This window comes from Molothrus ater, chromosome 5 (assembly GCF_012460135.2).
Source record: "Molothrus ater isolate BHLD 08-10-18 breed brown headed cowbird chromosome 5, BPBGC_Mater_1.1, whole genome shotgun sequence".
Classification (NCBI taxonomy): Eukaryota; Metazoa; Chordata; class Aves; order Passeriformes; family Icteridae; genus Molothrus; species Molothrus ater.
In genome coordinates, this window is record NC_050482.2 from 70,314,412 (window position 1) to 70,337,648 (window position 23,237).

At 38.0% G+C, this 23,237-nt stretch overlaps 1 protein-coding gene across 1 annotated transcript in view; it reads left to right on the forward strand.

Moving 5' to 3' along the window:
- Positions 1-23,237, forward strand: part of PIK3C2G (phosphatidylinositol-4-phosphate 3-kinase catalytic subunit type 2 gamma) — a 190,033-nt gene that overhangs the window by 99,896 nt on the left and 66,900 nt on the right. The window contains exons 18-23 of the mRNA XM_036401795.2: positions 8,591-8,771; positions 10,355-10,462; positions 13,290-13,382; positions 15,510-15,639; positions 18,003-18,139; positions 20,296-20,465. Of these exons, the coding sequence (XP_036257688.1) occupies positions 8,591-8,771; positions 10,355-10,462; positions 13,290-13,382; positions 15,510-15,639; positions 18,003-18,139; positions 20,296-20,465 (819 nt within the window). The remainder of the gene's footprint in view (positions 1-8,590; positions 8,772-10,354; positions 10,463-13,289; positions 13,383-15,509; positions 15,640-18,002; positions 18,140-20,295; positions 20,466-23,237) is intronic.

The following is a 23,237-nucleotide window of genomic DNA, read 5'->3' on the forward strand; positions in this document are numbered from 1 at the left end:
TTCCCAGACAAAGGAAGGAATGACGAATCTGACTCCATGTTCTCAGAAGGCTAATTTATTATTTTATAATACTATATTATGTTAAAGAATTCTATACTGAACTATACTAAAGAATACAGAATGGATACTTACAGAAGGCTAAAAGATAATGAAATCTCGTGACTCTTTTCAGAGTCCTGACACAGCTTGGCGCTGATTGGTCAAAAAGTCAAAATAACTCACATGAAACCAATGAAACAATCACCTGTGGGTAAACAATCTCCAAACACATTCCACATGAGCAAAACACAACAGAAGCAAATCAGATAATTATTGTTTTCCTTTTTCTCTGAGGCTTCTCAGCTTCCCAGGAGCAAAATCTTGGGCAAAGGGATTTTTCAGAAAATATGGCTGTGACACTTCCCCATCTTTGTTTGCTGAGCATGATCCATATGGTCTGGTACATCCCTTTGGTGACTTGGGGTCAGCTGTCCTGGCTTTCCAACTTTTTGTGCCCACTCAGTTGTGGATTGGGGTGAGGAGCAGAAAAGGCCTTGGCTCTTCCAACACTGCTCAGCAATAACTAAAACTGAATTATCACCTGCTTCCAGCACAAATCCAAAACACAGCCTCATACCAGCTACTGGGAAGAAAATAAGATCTACCCCAGATAAAACCAGCACAACTAAAAAAAATAAACCAACAAACAAAGTAAAGTTACCAAAGTACTGTGGTGTAACTCATTTAATTCTGCATTTTTGTGTACATTTAGATTGCCCACACATGCAGAGCCATTCAGAATTAGTTCTGTGTCTTACATTGTGTTTTGTAGTGTCATGAGGGATTTTTTTTTTGTTCAGCTGTGAAGCTAATGGGAACCACAGATGCTATCCAAAGCCATTTTGATAGACATAAACTACCCAAACAATAGGCAGTTGAAGAAAAAACATTTTCAGTTTCTCCTCAGTGTATTGCTGTGATAACTGTGGCCTAAATTCAGAAACAGTACAAAGCTTTGCAAGTCCATTGGCTCTCATGGACTGCTTCATCTGAATTAATTTTGCATTTTATTTATGTAGTTTGAAAGAAGAGTAGCTTAGTCACCTCCTGTATTCAATTAATTGCTGGCATATTGGACAGCATCCCAATAAAGCCATTGAGTCTGCTTATTTTAGTGGTGATTATCCCATCTAATCCCATTCCCTGCTCACTCCCAGTGCAGCTCCCCACTGGGAAGAACACAACAATTTCTGTTATGCCTGGAATGAATGGTGCATTTCAGTTCCTCTGCATGAATTTACTCTGAACTCTCACAGTGACAGATTGTTGGACAATTTTCAGGCTTTGCTGATGCTGGTGTAAGATACTGCATGAAATTCTGACAACAATACGTCATTTGTTCTGAGGAGAAAATCTGCAGCTTTGGAAAAAGCACAGACACGGACACACTCAGTCATGTGAAGAAGGCACTGGCAAAAATGGAGGCAAACTTTTCAAAATTCATGCCAGACTTGAATGCCAAGTTTCTCATTGAATGGAACATAATGCTGTCCAATTGATAATGTTCATGAAGATATTAAATGCAATACCTTAGTTAAACAAAATTCTTTTTTCTTCCTATTTCCAAATCCAGTTTTTGGAGAGGAGATTTAATCACTCTTTAAAGAGGCATATTAATGTTTTTTATTAATACTCAAAACTAGTCAGACCAACAGTTGCAAGCCTGAGCTTAAGTTACCCTCAGTATTAAATGAGACTTTGGGATGAAGGCTTTTCATTTCTCTAGCTTTGGATTGATGTGTGGTGGCATCTTTGGTGGACCCTACTCAGGGACTCTGAAGTTATCTAAGGTCAGTACTGCTGTACACAAACTACCTCTAAATTTTGTTGTGCTGGTGTTCTGCTGGAGGTATTTTTTTTGTTTGTGGTAGTGCGTTAATACATTTCTGCTTTCAGATCCTACCCAATGAAGGAGAGCAAACTAAAAAAAGACACACTTGGCTAACAATTTTTTTATTTTACTTTTTTTACCAGCTGGAGCAGAAAGAGACAGACACTGTTAGCACTGCTTTTTACTGGATGATTCTTGTAGCACTTACACTGATGTTATCATATCCATTCAACAAATTGGAGAAGACCTTTTGGGCGTGATTGCTTCTTACTTAACCCTTAGACCAAGCAGCTTCTCTCTCTGCTGGTGATACCTGTGCTTTTTGCATTATACTTTCAATTAATTCTTGATACAGTTCACTTTCAAGGTTCATTTCATTTCTGTTTCACTTTCAAGTTCTTTCTCCTCCAGACAACACTGGTTTTATCTGGGATTCATTTTCTTAATGCAAAGTGTGTGCACCTAGCTATATCACATATCAAACAAAACATTTTTCTGCCAGGCAACCTCAGCAGGGTTTGGCACCTTCCCTGCATAGCAGAGCATGGCCTTTGTTTTCACTGATCTGGTAATTTTTATGTGAGTCGGCAGGACATGCATTCCACAGTTCAGGCACTCAGTGGGAGTGGGAGGAGCTGCCTTGATTCAATGTACTGAATCAAGTGATTTGTCTGAATGCAGATTGTATTGTGGTGTTCATAAAGAACTTTAGGAAGTTAGAAAATAATGGCAATGTTGTGTTTCTCAAGCCTAACCCCCATACTTTATATATCTGCAACAATATTTTGTTGTCAAGCGGAGATCAACGTGATAGACTTCTGTTCTATGCTATAAAAAAAAAGAATCAGAAAAACAAAAGCAAATTAATCACGTGGAATGTTAAAACAAAATTTCACTTTAAGCAGAGTTATTTTCTGTTAAGGGTAATGCTTTGAAAAATGTGTCTATAAAAGCAGCTCTGTTTTATGAGAAGCAGCATGTGGAACTGGCTGCAGGTTTTTCATATGAGAGGACTGAAGAGCCAAAAGTGGACAGGTGCTTCAAGCAGCTGAACAGCTGCTGTTTCTTCATCTTGGAGGCTTATTGGTGACAAAGATTCAGAGAAATAGAATTTCTCTGAAATAGTCATAGAAAATGTACCACACTTCACTCAGTCTACTCAAGAAACATAAACTTTCATTCTTTTCTTGTTCTAGACTAGAAATAAAGATGAAAGATCAGCAGATGAAGCAGAGCTTTGCCTTTTGTGCCTCTCCCTTCCTGTTGGCTTTGTACTTGGTCAAAAAAAAGGAGACCAAAAGGAAGTTCAGTCTTTATCCTTCCAGTCAGGTTGATGTCCTTACTCTGTGTTTCTGTAAATCCATGGAAAATGCTGGGTACTCCAGTCTCTTGGGAGAATTGTAATTTCTCTTCCATCCTTCTTGCACAGTAACTTCTGCCTAATTGACTTTGCTCCCTATTTTCCCCTGCAGAAATTGTATTGTTCTTAACATGACAGGCATTTAGTGCTTCTCACCTGTTAGTTTGTTTTTATGTCTGTTATTTTGTCATCTGCAACGCCCCAGTAGTTCCACCCACAATGCTGCTGTTGTTTCTGTGTTTCTGTTTCCTTTTCTTTGATTTGTAGTACATAAATCACCCCTTTCTAGAGTTTGGGATTGGATGTCCAGTGCGCTACTGGGGAGATAAAAGTTAAAAAAGCAGAGAGGTTTTGCAACTGAGTAATTAATTAATGGCAGAAGTTTGAGACTGGTTGTCCAGTGTACTACTGGGGAGATAAAAAAAAAGAGAGGGTTTACTTGCAGCTGAGTAATTAATTAATAGCTGCAGTTGCCCGCTCATGACCTGTCACAGGGTAGATGGAGTCCTTAATCTTCAGCTGTAGATTTTTGTCATCTCTGTCATCCATGTGTCTCTGGGGAACTTGCACTGAGACTTAAGGAGATGCAAAGCCTGAGTGAAGTCCTACAGCCAAGCCAGCCCTGTTCCCTGTTCTCCTGTTTAGGAATGCAAACAGTAAAATGTTTTCTTCAAGGAGCAGAAAATGAAAACAGTTAAAAGCTTCAGGCGTGTGCCACAGCTCTGTGGCACAATAAAGCACAAAGGACAGATTAGGAGTTTTGCAGGATGTCTAAGGATAATTAAGACAGATGGCAACTTCAAACACAGAAACTGTACAGTGGTAGAGGAGTGTTTTGTGTGCTAATCTTTGATATGAGGGGCTGCAAAGAATAATTTTAAAGCAATTATTGCCATAATGAGCAGCAGTCTTGTACCATTGTTTTCTTCTTCTGTGATCTGTCCTGCCTCCAACTTAGCAAAACAGAAAACAAACATGAAATGCACCTTCAGAACAAGGTCAGGTTTACCAAAGATGGACCAACAACAGAAGGTACCTCAGCACCCACCTTACACCCCTAAGACACCTTGTTTTCATGGTGTGTCTCTGAATTCAAAAAACCTTTTGCAGAGTGTAGAGACTGTGTGCTGGCAGGCACCACTTTTGTGTAATAAATCCCAGAAATGCACTTGGAAACAAATTACCAGGGTCACTTTCTTGATACTGTGTCCAAATAACCCAGTCAAACTGCCCTGCTCCTTTGTAACAGGTAGGGGCTAAACCTGCAGTAAGATTCTGCAAATCCTGCCCTTTTCTTCTTGGGGTTTTTTTGGTACCAAGTGGTTTGACAGGCTACCTGTGAGCTCATCTGTCCTGTCAGTTATCGCTCCCCAGTTCACCCTGCTCCCCTTTCTGAGGAGACAAGGAACAGGTGTTCAAGCAGCAGAGTTGTCTGAGCCACCTCACTCCTTCATTTGTCTGCCAAATCCTACTCAGAGAGCAGACTGTGTCAGCTTCCCTGTCTTCCAGCACCACAGAGGGAGAATGAGGCCAGCTCACCTGTTTTTCCACCAGGACCCTTCCTTCCATCCAATCTCCTTCTTTTTTTCCCCCCTTAATTACCCTTTTCTCTATATCTGCTAGGTTTAGCCTGGTTTTTCTTCTCTGACACAGCAGCCTGACTCAATTCCACCTTCCTTTCTTCCCTGTGGCAAAAATCTCCCAGCCTTCTTGCATCATTTCTAGGTGCAGGGAACTCACTCATAGCCCTGCAACTGTGAGTGCCAGGAAATGGGGCTGGAGCCAGCTTGCAGGAGCAGGTGTGTGCAGAGAGGAGGAGCAGCTGCTTGCAGAAGGCAGAGGCATCTTTCAAAGCACCCCTGTACCTGACTTACTCAGTTTCTAGATTTCAGGTCAACTTCCTTCTGTACTATTTCACAAAAGTGACCTGGGGATGGTGTCTGAGTTCACCAGAGAGAATGAGGGTGTTTGTCCCAGATCACAGGACCTGAAGAGTAAGGATCCTCTCTGTTGTTAGGAGCTAGATGCTTCATCTAGCCTGGCATAAAGCCAGGCTTTTTTACAGACTTATGTCTTGCAATCCTCTGAATATTATCAGGAAAAACCAACTTCACATGCTTCTTTACTGGCAGCCTTGGGTTTTAAACTATCCCAATTTTGTCTTCCTCTGTCTCAGCTAGGCATCCTGTTCTAACTTGAAAATTTCATTAGTGTCTTGAGCACTTCTCCATCTCACAACTCCAGAAGCTGCAGATTTTCCTATCTCTGCTGAGTTCTCACCTTGGCAGGGTGAAGATGTGTGTGCCAGCAAGCTGGGAGGACAGAACTACAATAATATATTTGTTCATTTGTTGGACAAACATTTCAGGAAAACCTACAATGAGTCATCACATCAAAACCTGTCCTGTGTGTGCTCTTTGGGACCACTTTTATAGAAATTTTATAGAATGAATGTAAAAGGTACAGCCAGTAAGTACAAATTATTTTGCAAAGAGAGGTCTGCAGGCTTTTAGGAGCACACCTGCCCATACATCCTCTGTCCTCATGTCCATCTTATGCATGAGCTCTCTGAATCTGGCCCATACTCCTTTCTCAGAAAGGAAAAAGAAATTGTTATATCATATGGGTGTGTATAAGCTTATTTTCTGTAGACACTCAGCCACAAGAATAATCAAAACATGGATCTTCCACGTTGATCTGTGTTATGCAGGGAGTAGCTCTGTTTAAAATAGTGAACTGTTTTAGTTTTGCTATTTTGCTTGCTCTATGTGAAATCCTAAGCCTTTCATTTTAGTGGAAATAAAAGCTGGTTTAATGTTCTCTGTATCTGAGAGGATTAAAGGACATCTCAAACATGAAGAGGTAGCCTTTATGGATTCCCTAAATATGTACTGCTGAAAATGGAGTAGGTGAATGAACGTGATTTAGATACTCAGGAGCTGATTCTAGTGCAAGCCTTAGTGCAGACAAGGCTCTGCACCAGCATTTCAAAACAGATATCACAGTGATAGTTTCGGTGCATTTGTATTTGCAGGACAGAAATGAAAAAGTTCAATCTGACTGTGTGCCAATAAAAATGCACTTTGTGGCTGCACTGAGACTGAGCTGGGCTTTGCTTTGGTAGACTAAAATTCCTGCCCATGTGACAATTTGGACTGTACCAGTGATGCTTTTATTTAAAAGATAATCACCAATCCTTTATTTAAAGGATAATCAACAATCCTTTATTTAAAATATAATCATCAAGTCTCTTCCTGACTTGCTGTTGAAGTGGACTGAGTCTGTTTTTATTTTAAATAGTCTTGTTGCCTACAGCTGAGCTAAAAGGCAGAGTGTGATGCAGTGCCCTAAACACAGGTTATTTTAGACAGCACAGGGAATCTGAGATATCTGCATGGCAGTGGCACACATGAGATGTTGCCTCTAGGGAACCCATGCCCTTCCAAGGCAGCAGCTGGGGGAAGTGGATTTCCTAGGATATCTAAAATGGCACGAGCTATTGACATTTAAGGAGATGAATCCCATCCTGTGGAATCTTGGGCTTACTCTGATGGAAATAGGAGGGAATATGTTTATCCACTGCCATGTGTGCAGTGTTCCTCTCTTTGTGAAAGGTTCAGGGTAAGAACACAGCAGCCTCTATGTGCTCAGGTTTGCCTTCCACCTGGCACTGCAATGACAACTTGTATTTCCTTCAGATCCAAAAAGTAATTATTTGTTTCTACTAGTCTACAGTGAAAAAAGAAAAGTCATTTCAGACTTCTCCAGAGAGTGTTGATGATAAACTTCTCATATTGCTTCCCTTTCATGTCTAGGCATTTCTGTTAGAAACACCACTCATTCTTTAAGGATTTTCAAATCCTCAGATGTTCAGAGGTTTTGTGTAACTGGAAAAAATATCACCTACTGATTTCTGAAAACCAGTAGGTGATATTGTTATGCCTTGAATTACATAGGAAAAGAGGACCTAGAAAAATCACTGCTTCATGAAAGGTCCCTCATCACCAAAAGAGTCATGTGCTGCACTAGCAATTCTGTAATGCCTTATATATGATTATTATATGTCATATATATCCTGTTATATATTATATATATTATATAGATAGATTATATATATTATATAGATATCAGATTATGGCAATACTGTAATGCCTTTTATTATTATTATTATTATTATTATTATTATTAGTCATATATATATTTGCAGGAGTTGAAGTGTCTATAGGAATTATTTTTTTTCACCGTTACATATCAGTGCTTCAAATAATTTCTTGTTTTTTATGATGTGACATATGAATATTCATTTGTGTGATGTGCCTTGAGAGTCAAGAGCTTCTCTGATTTCTGTCCTGTGAAAAGTGGCATTATTTTAGGTAAGGGAAGCTGCATAAAGATTCAGACATTTATAAGGAATTTAAGGTTTCAGATGTTCTCAAGAGTGAAGCTGTGAGGGGGAGAGTTCACACAAAAGCAAAGAGCAGTTCACCAGTCCTTCAGGCTGAGGGAAATCCCAGGATGTTAACAACAGTATAGAGCTGGTGATTCCATCTACACTTACAAAAATAAATCACACAGTGTACAGAACCTCTGGCCTGCAGAAGGAAAAGATCTCCCAATGATCGATTTGATTTAAAAAAAAACCCCTAAACTCCCCAGCTTTCCTGACCCAAATAAATGTGTAATTAGAGAAGACTTCATGGTGATTATTATTAAAAAGTGTATGGGTTTGGCTTTATTTCTGATTTTATGTTGGCAGTAACTCCAGTTCCAAAGCTTTTGCAGGCTTCAGAAGAACTAAAAGCTGAGTTTTGCTTTAGACCAGCAATTGCCAGTAAAGAAGGGAATAAAATGGGCTCATTTCACTCTTTTTAGCAGTATAGCCAATTTCAGAAATGTCTTCTCATCTTAAAATAGTGAAAATTTCTAGAATTGATGGTACATCTGAGACTAAAACAGTCTTTAAAAGCACCTTCTGAAAGCTGAAAGATGCGCTTGCTTGGATAAATGAACTGGCAGGAAAAAAATACATTTAGGAATATATATTTAACACTGGCCTTCAAAAATGCAACTTCTTTTCACTTTGTTAACTTTTCTTGCAGAAAAAAAAAGCAATAGAGGCATTGCACTATGTATGACAATAAGAAATGGCAGTTTTCTGTTTTTTCAACACATTTGGAAACTCATTATTATCAAATGGAACTTGAGTCTCATTGCCTAGAAGCAATAACATTTTTTTTCATTCTCTGCTGCCCAAAGTGACCAAATGTAGATTAGTCTGGAGTTTCTTGTCCCTGCTAGAACTGATAAATAATAAAATTCATTTTTAGATACACAGATTTTTTTTTTCCTCCTTCCTTCAGGCTGCTGAAGAATGCACAGAATGAAGTTCATTTCAGAATATGGTATAAGAAACTTCTGGCTGCTCTCCAATTCTGTGCTGGACAGACCCTGAACAATGAGTTTTCTAAGGAAGAAAAACTCATCAGAATTCTGGAAGACATTGCCACAAAAGTGAAAGCTGCCAGTGATCCAAAAAAAAAGGTTTGTTAAAAAATATTTCCCCTTCCATACAAGTTTCTGTAGGGAATTTTATTTTTTTCTGAAGTAACACCTATTTCTTTTAATACCCTTTACATAAATAAACCAAAGACTTAACTAAGCTTTATTAATATTTTTCAGCTCTAAAAAAAAGTAACACATAGATATTTAATGGGACAACTCTCATCACTGCTGCTCTTGAGGTCTGCAGATCTTTTAATCCATTTAAATTCCTTCATCAGTGGTTTCTCAAATGGGCCTGGAGGTGGCCAGAAATGATGGCAACAAGGCTGAATATCATTTCACTGAGAGGAATGCTCACATTCAGCACCTCATCTCAAAATATTTGACCCCTGCAGAGCTGCAGCATTTCTGGGAAGCTTTACTAAGAGTTGTTCTTGGCAGGCTGGACATAGCCTCATTTCTCAGCAAAGACAACCATAGTGGAATGTGGCTAATATCTCAAATACAGCTCTCAGCAATGAGCACTGAACACATATCTGCAGAGATGCCTCCATGACAAACTTGCAGTTATCTTCTCCAGTGGGTGCAGCTTTTAAAATGCATAGGTACATTTCCAGTTCAGATCTGTTAATTTTCCAGGACAACTGCTGTTTTCCTGGTGTGTAAAACAGCTTCTCGTTGAAATCTCAGCAAGGCAGAGCAGAAAGCCAAATAAAAATGTACTCGCCACTGCTGGTTATCATGAACAATATCATGAATCTTTCTGCCTTGTTAAGGATTCAAAGGTTTTCAAAGGGTTTTCTCAGAAAACTCTCAGTGCTGCTACTGAGAGCAGCAAAGCAAACATGGAAGTAAAAAGACAAAAATATTTGCAGAAGGAAAATCCATGCAAAGAAGAAGAAAGAGTAGTAATACATTATACATTACTAATGCATAATTCAGATTTTAGAGATTAATCTCAAGGCTGCAGTTACTATGATACTGAGAAGCTCCCAAACCTTGCAGTTAACAGAATTAGGCAAGGGAGATCACAGTGTTGAGGCAACAAGCAACAAATTGGGAAGATCTTAGGAAAGGCAAAAAAGCCCAAGAGATACAGCAGAGCAATACAAGGCTAATTGAGCCCTATTGAAGGGTGTTGAATCATAGAATCACAGAATGGTTTGGGCTGGAAGAGACCTTAAAAATCATCCAGTTCCAACCCTCCTGCCATGGGCAGTGGCACCTTCCACCAGACCAGGTGGCCCCATCCAGCCTGGTTTCACAGGCAGAGATTTTTTCAGACATCCAATCTAAACCTTCAGTTTGAAGCCATTCTCCCTTGTCCTGTCACTCCATGCTGTTGGAAACTGACTCTTTCCATCTGAACTATGGGGCAGTATGAGCTGGTAGTGCATCTAGGCAGAAAAGGCATCAATGTGGAGTAAAATTACAGCTCTTATTTTTAATACCCCAGTGTGACCTCATTAGTTGTTGTAAGGTCACACGGATGCTGCCAGCTCTGGAAATTGCATTGCTTGTTTAAAGTAAAGAATGACAGTAAAAAAAAAAATTAGAAAGAAAGAAATAAAAAGTTGGTTTTTTTGTCCTTTCATGCTGCCATAATGGTTCTTGTGCTGCAGGAGGTGTTGAAGGTGGAGCTCTGCAGGCTGCAGCATTTCTTCCAGGAGGTGAAGCTCTGCCGGCTGCCCCTGAACCCCGCGCTTGTTGTGCAAGGCATAGAGGCAGATGTAAGTGTGATCCATTACACCTTCAATTTTGGGTTTTAGTCTAGAGGGGAGAAGGAGAGAATGCCTGCATGGAAATGATCAGGAAATTATCGTAGTGATATAGAGAATAAACTATCCGGTTGATTCACACCCAGCCTAATCTCCTTCAAACCTTTGCCTTGGCTGAGGCAGAGGTGACAGGATGGGTGGGGTGGCTGCTGCACGTGTGTCACACCAGCCAGAGATTTCACCTCTGAGCAGCCCATCCCCAGCTAAGTTTCTGTAGGGAAACTCAGCTGCCCTGCTGTGGTGTTGGCATTGGCAAGAATACCTGGGAGCTGGGACCTGGTTCCCACTGTGGGAATCCATAAAATCAGAGGGTTTTGGGAAAGCTGCAAAAGGCAGGCCTCAGAGACAGCAGAACTGTGATTAGAGCTAAGCAGTAGCCATGAGATAGGTCAGCAGAAAAATTATGTAAGAAGTAGAAAAGTAAGGACATGTAGAAGAATGATCTGCTTGTCTAGAATAACTCCCTAAGCTACAAAAAAAGTTTATCTAGGGAGATATTAGGGAGTTTTAAGCCTAATAATGGAGCTCTGTGTATTGTGTTTTAAGGCTTACAAGCAGTTATTTTATTCAAAATAAGCAACCATTGTTTTAACCAATGGTACATGTGCTTACAGTGGTTGGATGGAACTGCTGTCAGCGTGCTCTTGCTTTGTGTGATTGGTCAAAAAACTTTTAAAGTGAGTTGTAACATTAAGTTCCTCGTCTGCTGCCTGGGATGTGAACTGCTGGCATCTTCCCATTGTCATAACCATGTAATGAGACTGATGCTGCAAAATCAAACAGCTCAAAGCACGTTCCACAGCAGTCCCATCCCATTTGTGATTTGTACATAGCCCCTGGCCAGCAATACCCACCAGGTAGCCCTTGGTGTTTTTCCCATCCAAGACTCTCCTATGTCAGATATGAGAGCAGCAAAAACTCTGGAGCCAGTTTTCTGTTCGCTGAGCTGACTGAGAATTGCTAAAATGTTAAATATTCATACTAACTTACCTGTCTCTATGACCCCTATTAAACATGACATAAGGATAAAGGCAATAGCAATGCTCTTTAGTGTTACTTGACTTGACTGCAGTACTAAGATTCAGTTATGCATTTTTCAGAAATATTTTCATAAACAATATAGAGCCAGGAGTTAGCTGATTCATCTCTGGAGAAGGAAAATGCATCCAGCATGAGGAAAAAGAAAAACCTGAACAGCCATATTACCAGTTATAACTGCCTAATTACAGTAATTTGTGCTCTATTTTTGTTCTCTGGTTCATTATCCATAGTAGACCTGATTCTAAGAGGTGCTGATCCTTTCAATTGCCTCTGACCTGTGTTTCTCCAAGTAATTGCTATTCAGCCTTGATCTGGCTGAACTGAGGTCTTCCAGCACCCCACAGGCTTGGGCAAATTGTGTGTGATACAAGTCAGAAGGATTTGAAGCCTGCTGCTGATCCCTGCTTTCAGGCTTTTGGAAATAATGACTAATGGAAAGGTATCTCACCATAAAGTCATGCTATTTATACTGCACTAGCTTGGCTGGACAGATACAAAAATGTTTAAATCTAATGTCTGAAGAGGTCTTTTTGTTTTTTGGGTTTTTCTCATTTTTCTTATATCATTATAGGCCATTATCTTTCTATAAATACATGTCGCTTCTTGATTGGACTGTACGTCAGTATAATCATGCAAATTAGAACTTTTAAGTGCTTATAATTACCTAAATTTAATTCATTTTGGTGTCATCTATTGATTTTACCAGTAGCAAGCCCTGCTCACAGCCCCATCAGAGTCACATCATCCCACAGGAACCTTTCAAGCACTCACTGAGACATTTCAGTTGGCAAAATTCCGACTGAAATGGAATCATTTCAGTGGTGAGGGATCAGAATTTCATTACTGATAATGGCTCTGGCCCATCCCAGAGGTTTGCAGTGGCTGAGACAATATTTGCCTGCTGGTGCCATGCTTTGAGATGTTCAGATGAAAAGCTGCAGACAGCTGTGTCTGGTGGAGCTCAAATTGAGCCTCCCTTGCACTGCACCCTGTAAGGACAGCAGCAGCTCTTGTGTGGTGCTCATTATTTCCACAAACCAGACCATTAATTTACCATTGTCTCTAGCTGGTTTTGACGGGTTTCCCTACCACCTTTCTTTGGATGTTTTTAATGAGGGTAATAATTCCACCCCAAACTCTCACAGGATTTGCAGTGCTTGGCTCATTAATGCTTTTTGAAGCCCTTTGAGATCTTCAGGTGGAAGGAGCTGTAGAGCATGAAAGTCAGTTTGTGTTTAATTAAGATAAATTCCACATAAAATAAAGCATGATTTTCAAAATTTGCTGTATCCTCAGAGTGAGGTAATCAAAGAAACTGGCAGGTTCTTTGCTTCCATATCTGATTGGTCAGGGCTGCGGTTTTTTCAGAAAACAATGGGACCACAGGCTTTTCAATGCTTTAAAACTCATTAGATCAGTCGTATATAATTCATCCACCCAGTTACAGGCAAAGCTTATTGTTGATAGGCCTGAGTGAAAATGAAAAAACAATTAGCACATAAAATATTATCTGTTCATATGGTCTGATATTTAAGTGAAGCAGATTGTCTGGGGACAAGAATTTCTTGTTTTTCAGACCCAATGAAACAGTCAGTAATATCAAGAATTATTTATTTTTGCTGCCACTGCTACTGAGCAGTGTTTAAAGCTGGAATCTTTTTCAGAGGTATTGTATTAGCCTGGTGTTTTGTTTATGTGACACTGTTGTTCTTCTGTCTCATCTTTCTTTCCCCTGCAGTCATGTTCTTATTTTACATCCAATGCCTTTCCCTTAAAAATCTCCTTCATCAATGCGAATGCTCCAAGTGGAAACATCAATGTGATTTTTAAGGTATGTTCTTCCTCCACTCCTCAGGTCTTTTGGTATGGAAAATGATCATTTAAAATTCATCTAATTTATATTTTTTTTAAACCCTGAGTCCGAAAATAGTTGATTTAGCTCTGCTGCTTGTTTATCCCTATTATTTTTGACACTAGAACTATTAATGAAACATGTTGAGGCAATACACTGAAGTGGCACCTTTTTGATCAACAGAGAATCAAACAAATTATAGCAGTTTTTTCCTTAGTGAAGACAACCAGACTAGAATATAAAGTTCATATTTTAAACCTAGTTTATTAACTAGGGCAGGTCTCAGAGAAGAGATAGGTCAGAGTGACTGAACCCTCAACCTCGTCCATATGTCTCTAAAAAATCAAAATACTGGAGTGTTAGAGGCTCCATTTGCCACACAAACCTAATTCTGCCCCTGTCAGCCAGTGTGGGGGAATGGGCTGAGGAAGATGGAGCTGGAGGAGGCAGCAGAGGAGTTTTGTCTGATTGGAATTACTTGGAGGAACTGACTCAAAATAAACTCTGCTTTATTTTGCAGTTATCAAGAAAAGCTTCAGGCTTCAGAACAGCACAACCGCAAAAGACAATTTTAAAGTTAGTTCTCTTTTGAAAGAGCAGAAGTCTTCCCTAATAGTGGATATTGTTTTTAGAGAAGAACACAAGTTCATAAAATGGCTGAGGGGTAAAAAATGGTTGGTTGCCAATGGCATTATTCTTAGGTATTTTTCAGAATCATTTTCCAAACGAGAAATTAAAAAATTGATATAAATAATTTTTTTAAAAACCTAGATTCTATGCTGTCTTAAATTAACTTGCCCTTTAGAGCAGCTGTGATTCTCAGAAATAGAAGTAAGCTTTCCAGGCCTGCCAAGGGGAGAAATTAGCAATTTTAAGTTTTTCTGAACATTTAGAAACCTGTTTCATGTGCTGTTTTATCTGAGAATCAATATTAAGTAGCAGGTTCCTACCCACTTGAGCAAATACCTGCTCATGGGGCTTTTAAACAATTGTATTGATTCTACTCAAACAATTTTTTTCTACCTAGTAATGTTCAGCAAGCAGCTCATTGTCCAGTTGCTGTAGAAGTATTTTAGCTGCTGTCACCTTCTCCTGTCAGCAAAACATTGTGCTAAAATACCTTTTGCTTGTACTATAGTTACATTGCTTATTCATGACAGATAACTCATACATAAATGATAAGCACAGTAAATGATAAGGATATCTTACTAAATTGTCTTCCCACTGTATATATGAGGGAAGGTAAGTGGAGAGAGTAAGATATTTTTTACATTTTTAGGTGCTAAGAAGAATTAATTGGAGTCTTTTGATGAGATAAAAATAGATTCAGATATTTTGTCTTTTTAAAATGAAGTACTTGTCTCCTCAAGTACTTTCCTGGGAGTAAATGTCTGTAGATTGGAATACTTGTGTAAAAAGAATATAACAAAAGAATAAGGCACTTAAAATACCAATAAAAATTAAGTATTTTACATGGAGTGGGATGAGGGGAAAGAAAATCAGGGCTGTTGTTTTTGCAGGCCATTTACTCAGCCATGGTTGAAAATAATCTCTTCATTAATTCTTGTGGCTACCATTAAAGCCCCATTTCCCTAAGATTATTGTTTGACTAACTCCATGGGGAGAGGGGTCATCACTGCTTGGAACTGAATATGAATCACATTATGGATAAAATGTAAATTTGTGATAAAATTCCCTTGCAAATACCAAGTTGTGAGGCTTAACGTGAGACAAACGCTGTCATTTGTGCAGAGGGATCCAGCATTAAGGAGACTTTAAAATGTAACTAAATTAGGATCCTACCTCTGGATTAAATTTCCAAATTCTAATAATTACATTGGAATAATAAGCAGAAAGGCCACAGTTAAGTACAGATCGTTTGTTGCCATCTCAGTGGCAGCCAGAACTGTCTCTGTCTGTGTGTGCCGTCTACTCTGTCCTCTCCTGAGATTATTGAGAGGTAAGTAGGAGCATTGAAGGAAAACAAGACAGAGTTACTGAAATGAATGTAGCTGCTCTGGTGGGCAAAAAAGTCTCAGTTAAATAGGACATTATTTCTGTCTGGTATTGAAGAAGAAAAATGAATTGCATGTGCAATTTTCACAGATAGGTGATGATCTACGTCAAGATATGTTGGTTCTGCAAATTATTCACCTGATGGACAACATTTGGCTCCAAGAGGGACTGGATATGCAAATGATCATTTACAGGTGTTTATCTACAGGGAAAGGACAAGGTCAGTCTAAAATTACAAAAGGAGCCTGTATTACATTATTCATATTTCATCTAAACAGTGCCATATAAGATTTATTTATTCTGCCTCTCTAGAACTCATTGGATTTTGTAGCAACTAGAATTTTCCAAAAGCCTCAACACTGTCAGCTTACAAAACATTCTTAAATTCACATATCAAAAAGAGGGCTTTGGAGAAAATTTGCCATAGCTACTGAAGTTTTAATCCAGTGTGTTCCTACATAGATGCTTAACGAGCCTAGATGCATGTGGCTACACAAAGTACCTGCAGACAAGTGATGACAGCTTTGTGCTGTTGATTTTGAAATATTATACTTGTGATTTATGTTGCTTAGGGCAGGCCTGACTCATCTGAAAGCTCTATTTCTCTCTTTTATGGTTGTTGTAGCAGAGCTGTAGCAGGGATACCAATTGCTTGCTGTAGAAATCTGCTGACAGCAGTAAGCTGCCTATATTTCCCTGACCAAATCTTCTACTGGAAATAATCCTAGCTCAAAGAGAAGGATGATGTATCCAGATTACCTGCTGTACAAAAGCTATTAAAATAGAAAAATTAAAAGAAAATCGTTGTTCTCTGAGGCACAAAGTGAACATGAGAGAGGAGGAATGATCTAAAGGAAATAAGAGAAAAGTATAGATGAGTTCAGACACAAGGCATGTGGTGGTGGTGACCTGGAAAAATCTCCTCCCTTCTTTGTGGGATGGGAATCAAAGCTTGAAAGCTTCTGCTTCAAAGGCAGATAATACAAGAATACTATTTCTGGACATGACATTATATATAGACTCTTCTATATACTAATGCTTAATTTGATGTTTGCCAAGAGAGATACAGGGATCATCTGCAAATAATATTCTCACCCTGACAGTCTCTTCCTTCCAGCATCATAGCAGCAAAAGCCCCTCAGTGTCTCACAGATTTTAAACATGTCTTTCCTTACGAGTTCACATCAGTGCTAAGATAATTGATTTACAGTTAATTATTAAGGATAAAGATTTACAGTTAATTATTAAGGATAAAGTGACATGCCTGTGGTCACATAGGGCAAATGTACCCCAACCTTAGGGAGGTTTGGGTACACAGTTTTTCCAAGTCCTAGGCTCATGACTTCCTCCCTGGCCACCTTTCCCACACAAGGGGGTGGGAGATGGTAATTTCATGGTCGTGCAGCACAGAAATCACTTTTCACTGAAATTCAGTGAAAAATTTCACTGTAATTCAGTAAAAAGTGAATAAAGCTTTGGTAGAATTCCACTTTCCAGGCGTGGTGCAGTAGAGGAGCCTGTCAGGAAGTCAAATTCTTAGAGAAAGTCCTTCTGAGCTGCAGAGTATCAGGATGACATGTCAGGGGACCACACATGGGGACAGGCATGGAAAGCCAGGTCTCAGGAACAAAACCAGGAATTAAGTGCATGCAGTAGAGACTGAGGATTCAAGTGAAGCATTGCAAAGTGCTCGGCTTCTCTCTGCACCTCAGAGTCCCAGTTTGTGACATACTGGATCAGTATCACTGAATTTCTGAATATCCCAGTACCCTTTCTCCAAGCTGTGATCAGCATCACATAGTCCAGAATAATTTCTGCACCTTTCTAGACAATAAATACACATGAAACAATATATATAAATATATAAAAATATACATTTATAATATATAAAAATACATAAAATATATATATATATATTATATATAATATAATAAATATAATTATTATAATATACATATATGTATGTTATATATTTTATGTATTATAGTATATATAACATAGAATGTTATATGATAAATAAAATATATAAAAGTATATTTATAATATGTATTATATATTATACTATATATAATATTTACTTATATTAGTAAATATCAGATCCTACTTTTAATTGTTTTTTAGTTTTGTGCATATTCCACCCACTTTGAATCTTGCTAAATCGTTCACTTTGTTGGTACTTTGAGGCAGTTATATCCACAATATTGTTATTGATGATTTGATTTCTCCTTCACAGAACTGCCCCTTTCCACTCAGTGCCCTTTTATTTCTAATTTCCAAAGAGCAAGATTAAAACAACATATATACATATTGTTATACATTTTGTGCTGCATTCATTATTTTTAAGCTTTTAACCTATGTTTTTCTTATTTATTTATTTATAGCTTTAAACTTATTTATTTATTTATTTATTATTCATTTTAAACATATTTATTTATTTTAACTTAGTTATTTTTAGCTTTTAACTTCATGTTTTTTTGGAGATTTTTTCCTGCATGGAATGATCAAACAAATGGCAATATGCATTATTTTTCTGTGTTTTTAAAGTTGAGGATTTTTAATGCAAACTCTTTTCCATCTGATTAGGACTGGTGCAGATGGTGCCAGATGCTACCACCCTAGCGAAGATCCACAGGGAGTCTGGGCTGATAGGACCACTGAAAGAAAACACAATTAAAAAATGGTTTCACCGTCACCATCCTCTGGAATCAAGTTACCAAGAGGTAACATCATAATGAAGCTTATTACACATTTCATGCTATGCCATGGGGAAAAAAAAAAAGAACCAAATTACAGCAGGCAGCAAAAATGAGTGGTTCAGACACGAGACAAACAAGTCTCACGCAGAGAAAGCAGGGAATCCACTTAAATGCCCCTCTCTAGCTGAGGAAATATTTCTTTTTATCAGGTGCATGCTATTGCATTTTCTATAAACGTGTGTCATAGAGATGTTTTGAAATTTAGTTGCAAAGTGAAGAGAAATTGAAATAGAAATTGTCTTGAACTCAGAAAAAAATATTTTTTAGGTTAGCTCTTTAAATTCTTTATTTTGTATAAACCATATAAAGATTTCCTGTATTTAGGAAAGACCAGGCCAATACCTAGAGTTGCAGAAAGGTGTTTTATCAAAACCACCTAGTCAGAGTCAAAATACAGAAGCTCATGCTTTTCGTATCACTTGTTCTCATGAGATCCCATGGTAGGCACCTGATTTTATGAAACTAGATGTTCTGCATAAGCCAAAAAAACTGTAAATTTTATTTATAGAAGCAAAGGTTTTCCCAGAAAAACTTTCTATCAATTCCTTTTTTTCTATCAGTTCCGTGTTGGGTGATCATTTTCTGAGGCCCCTGAAAAAATTTTCAATTTTTGTGTTTCTGGGAATCTTTTTATAATGCCTTTTCAGTTTAAATGATAAAATAAGGGCCAAAATTTTAAATTTTAAGGAGTGCTTTGAGGTTTTAGCTCTTTGAGAATGAAATGCTTTTACAGCAGTTTGTTAGTAGGTGTGTATTATAAATATGTTTGGTAAAGTTTAGTAATTTTGTAATTATTCCATAGACATTTTCTCATCAATATTTTGACTACAAACTCTTGAATTCCTCATATATCATTTTATTCTATTAAACAGGAGCAATATGTGTAGAATGGGGATTTTTTTACAAGATTTGTGTTTACAGTTTTATGGTAGGAGTGTAGACAACATTTCAATTCAAAAGAGAGGCACTGCTAGTTATTGAGTGAAAACTTGATTTCTTGCTGCAGCTGCTGTTTGTAAAAAATACCATTCATGTGGAATATTCTAAACCAATTCCTACCCAATTTCTTCCAATTTTTTAAGTATATAAAATGCAGTCAGATCTAATTACATAAGAAATGCATAAAATTACTGCTATGCATTCCCTTTGTGCTTGCTGGTGAATGAACCTTTCTCTTTTTTTACTCCTTCATAATTTTTTACTCACACAGTACTGGATCTAAGGTGCCCCGAAAACTGGTGCAGGACAAGCTTTAATATCCTCATTTTACAGTTGGGTGAACAAAATCACAGAAAGCTTAAGTGTTTTATTCAAGGTCATCACAGTGAGTAAGTAGCACAGTTAGACATAAAATTCAGCCAACTCTTGAGCTGTGGCCTAAGTTTTGCAGGTGGCATCTTGCATCTGCAGGGAATTCCTGAAAGCCTAAATAATCATTTGCCTTGGCCAATGTAGGTTTTGTCCAAAAAACATTAAGATCCAGATTAGGATGGTTTGGGTTTCTGTATTACGTTGTATACATTGTGATTTACATTCATGGGACATGAACTGAGTTCTGGAGAAAAAAAATAGAAGGAGGTACAAAACAGTGCAGTGGATGTAGAGCAACCTGCACCCTTCACAAAGCAAATGGTTGCATTTGTGCATTATTTGTGCAAAAATATTTGCAAATAATTTCCTAACAGGTTCTTTTGCAATATGCCTGCAGAACACTGAACAGAAAATGCAAATTTCCTGCCAAGTAGCTTTTTTTTTTAAGCACCTTTTTTCTTAAAGTTTTCTGTAGACTTCCAGAAAAGGTGAAAACCTCATGCATAAAATTGTTCTTGTACTGTAACTTTGAAATCTTTTAGTGCCATGCCTATACCATTCTTACTCAGACCTGTCTCATGAATCTCTTTTCAAAATTGCCTGGTAAAATTTTAACAGGTTCAAAAGGTTTAACAGTTTGGGATTTTTTAAACGGGTTTAACAAGTTACCAACAAGCATAAGATATGTAAAATTACATTTAAAAAATATTTTAAAAATTATTTATTTTATTGTTTTTAAACACAATTTTATTTGTTTATCACAAATACATCTGGGTATTTCATGTAAAAGCTTTTGTTTTACTCACTAGGCCATAAGGAATTTCTTTTATTCCTGTGCTGGCTGGTGTGTTGTTACCTTCATCCTGGGCGTCTGTGACCGACACAGTGACAACATCATGCTGACAAAAGCTGGACACATGTTCCACATAGATTTTGGAAGATTTTTGGGTCATGCACAGATGTTTGGAAGCATCAGAAGGTTGGTATCTATAGTAACACACAGTAAACTTTAAAGCAGTGGTCTGAAATTTCATAGCCTTATCAACTCCCATAAAAAAAAATACAAATGAGATTACACTTTCTTTTTGTTTCCTTCCTGTATTTTCCAAAATAACGTGTTTTTGTTGTTTCTTGAAACTTCTAAAAATTGTAGGAATGACTGGAGAAGGATTCAAAGATGTTGGAGATCCCTTTTCAGTGTAAAAGAAAAATGTAATTCCTTGTTTGGTCAGGAATTTGAATGATGTAGTTCAGTAGTGATCAGAATAGAAGAATTCTGATGTCAATTGCTTGTTTTTCCCCAAAAAAGGAGGGTCCCTAAAATGGATCCAAATCCATATATCTGTCTAATTGACAACTTTCTTCCCACATTCAGAGAAAGAACCAAATTTTCCACATGGACATGGAGAATAATTAAATTATGCCTCTGTGGGTAAATTTGCAAACTTTTTCATTATCTTTTGGAGTTCCACATCAGACCACACTGAGCTCAGGGGCTGCTTTGCAAATACCTGATTACCTTGGTAGGTGTGATGTACCTATGTCACGCTGAGGATAAATCAAACAATGTGAGCATGTATCCATGTTCTTAATGTGAACATTTTCTGAAGGAAGGAATGAATTGAAATGGAATAAGGATAAGATAATGTCAAGGAGCTTTTACAGCAAAGTAAGGAATGGATGAATGATTCCTTTTAGTGATGAGTAGTTGTGTATGTCTTTCATCCATGTTTTCTGAAAACTTCCAGAACAACTATCAAAATTAGGTTTGAGCTAATTTTCTTATTTATTTTTTGTTCTTTTTTTTTTTTGTTAAGCTGGCCTTTTCCTGCTCCAGACTATCTCAGGGTGTTAGACATAACAGCATGGGAGTATTGCTTTGAGGGAAACTGATGAGGATAATAAGTACTTCTAAGTCAAGCAGTCAAAAGATTTAGTTGCAGTGCTTAAAATTATCATCCATCATTCAAGATATGTACCCTTAATCCCCCTCATTTGCTGTGGAAAGAATAAAGCAGAGCAGAGTAATAAAAACATACTCATGCACACTCCTTCTCAAGTGCTGCATCCTTCTCCATAACAAAACTCCTGTTGGAACCTAGCAGGGATTTCCTTGAGTAGTAATTTTCCATAAACAAAAAATTACCTAGTTGAGTGAACAGCAGGATGAAGCAAATATAAGAGGGGACACAACAACCAAATTTAAATTATGTAATAGCAATAATAAAAATAAATATTAATGTTACTGTTTTACAGCTCAGTTATCCTACACTTTCTTATTAAATCTATGAAAACTTAAAATATAATCATTTCCACAAACATCAGCCTCTTTGCCCATTTCTCAATGCAGTGTGTAGCTTTTAAACTACAGAATAAAATCGCACATTTAGGACCTCCATTCATGGACTGCCCCCATGATTTCTTAGGAAGATTAGGTCTCCCACATAAGAGCAGGTTGCAAACAATCATTGTTTTCCTCAAGCCCACAGGAAACTGAGCAGATAAAGTATTAATGTTTTAGTGATACAGTATTAATGACTATTGTTCTTAGTAGTTGTATGCCCCTTCATAAAATGTAACATATTATTTATAACACAGGGACATCACATTTTTACAGGTCATAAAATTCAGGTTCTCTCAAAATTTGAAGCTCTCAGTGCTAGTTGTATCTACTCATTCCCACAAGGCAAGTCCTGAAACAGCTTTGGCCTCTGGTTTCTTTAACAGCTCCTATATTGCACTTTTATTTGAGTTCTTGTTAGATTTTTGAGGTTTTTTTGCACTCCCAGAATATCATACTCTAAAATAATATTGAAAAAAACAGCAGCACAATGCTGCCAAATCTAAGAATTATTAGTGCTGACCCTTGGGGAGTGTTGTACAGTAGATATTTTACATACATTTCTGGGGGTCTAAAGGAGCTTTAAAGAATGCAAAGCATCTGATACAAATCTCTCTACTTGGGGTTTACACACATCATACAAACCTTTTTTGTGTATGAGTGTAAAATGAAATCTGTGCAGATCAATGAAGGGTTACAGACAAAGATTCCCTCCGCAAAGTGTATAAAAAAATCATTTCTTAAAGAGCTTTGCAAGCTGATTGCCATAGCTGTCCATTTCCTGCTCTTTGCCACTACAAAAGTCTAATTCCTCAGAAAACTTCCCAATGATAGGTCCTGTGCAGCATCCCGTCCTTCTTCTGATGGAAGTGAAGTTCCAGAAGTGCTTTGGCAGCCTAGGGGCTCACACAAGTGGGCTGCAGCTCTTCTGTCACACCCAATCTGAGTCTCCAGAGAACCTGGTGGAGCTGACACATTCATCCAGTCACGCTCACTTTTGCATTCCTGACTTGTAAAGACCATAAAAAGGGGATTAGTAAAGTTTTCTATTTCCTGCCCTCATCTTTAAATGATATCCAATAAATCTGCTCAGTTTTGGTTTCAAGTCAAAAATCAGCTCTTCCTGATGTGAGGGGGGAGAGGAATCAGGAGCTTTCTTTCTACATCTGCCTTCACAGTTCAGTAAATACTTTAAATAGTACCAATAACCCTTCTTTCCATGGATCTATGGTGCCTTGAGAAGGCTGGGCAGAGTTACAGAATAAAGTAGGGATTTATTAAAAGGATCTCCTCAATGGATCCACCTTGGGCAGCACAAGAGCCCAGCCAGGCCTGCACCCAAGATGAACCAAAATGGCCCCAAAATGCACGAGCGGGCACAGGGTCTCTCCCTTTGATCAGTTCTGCTCC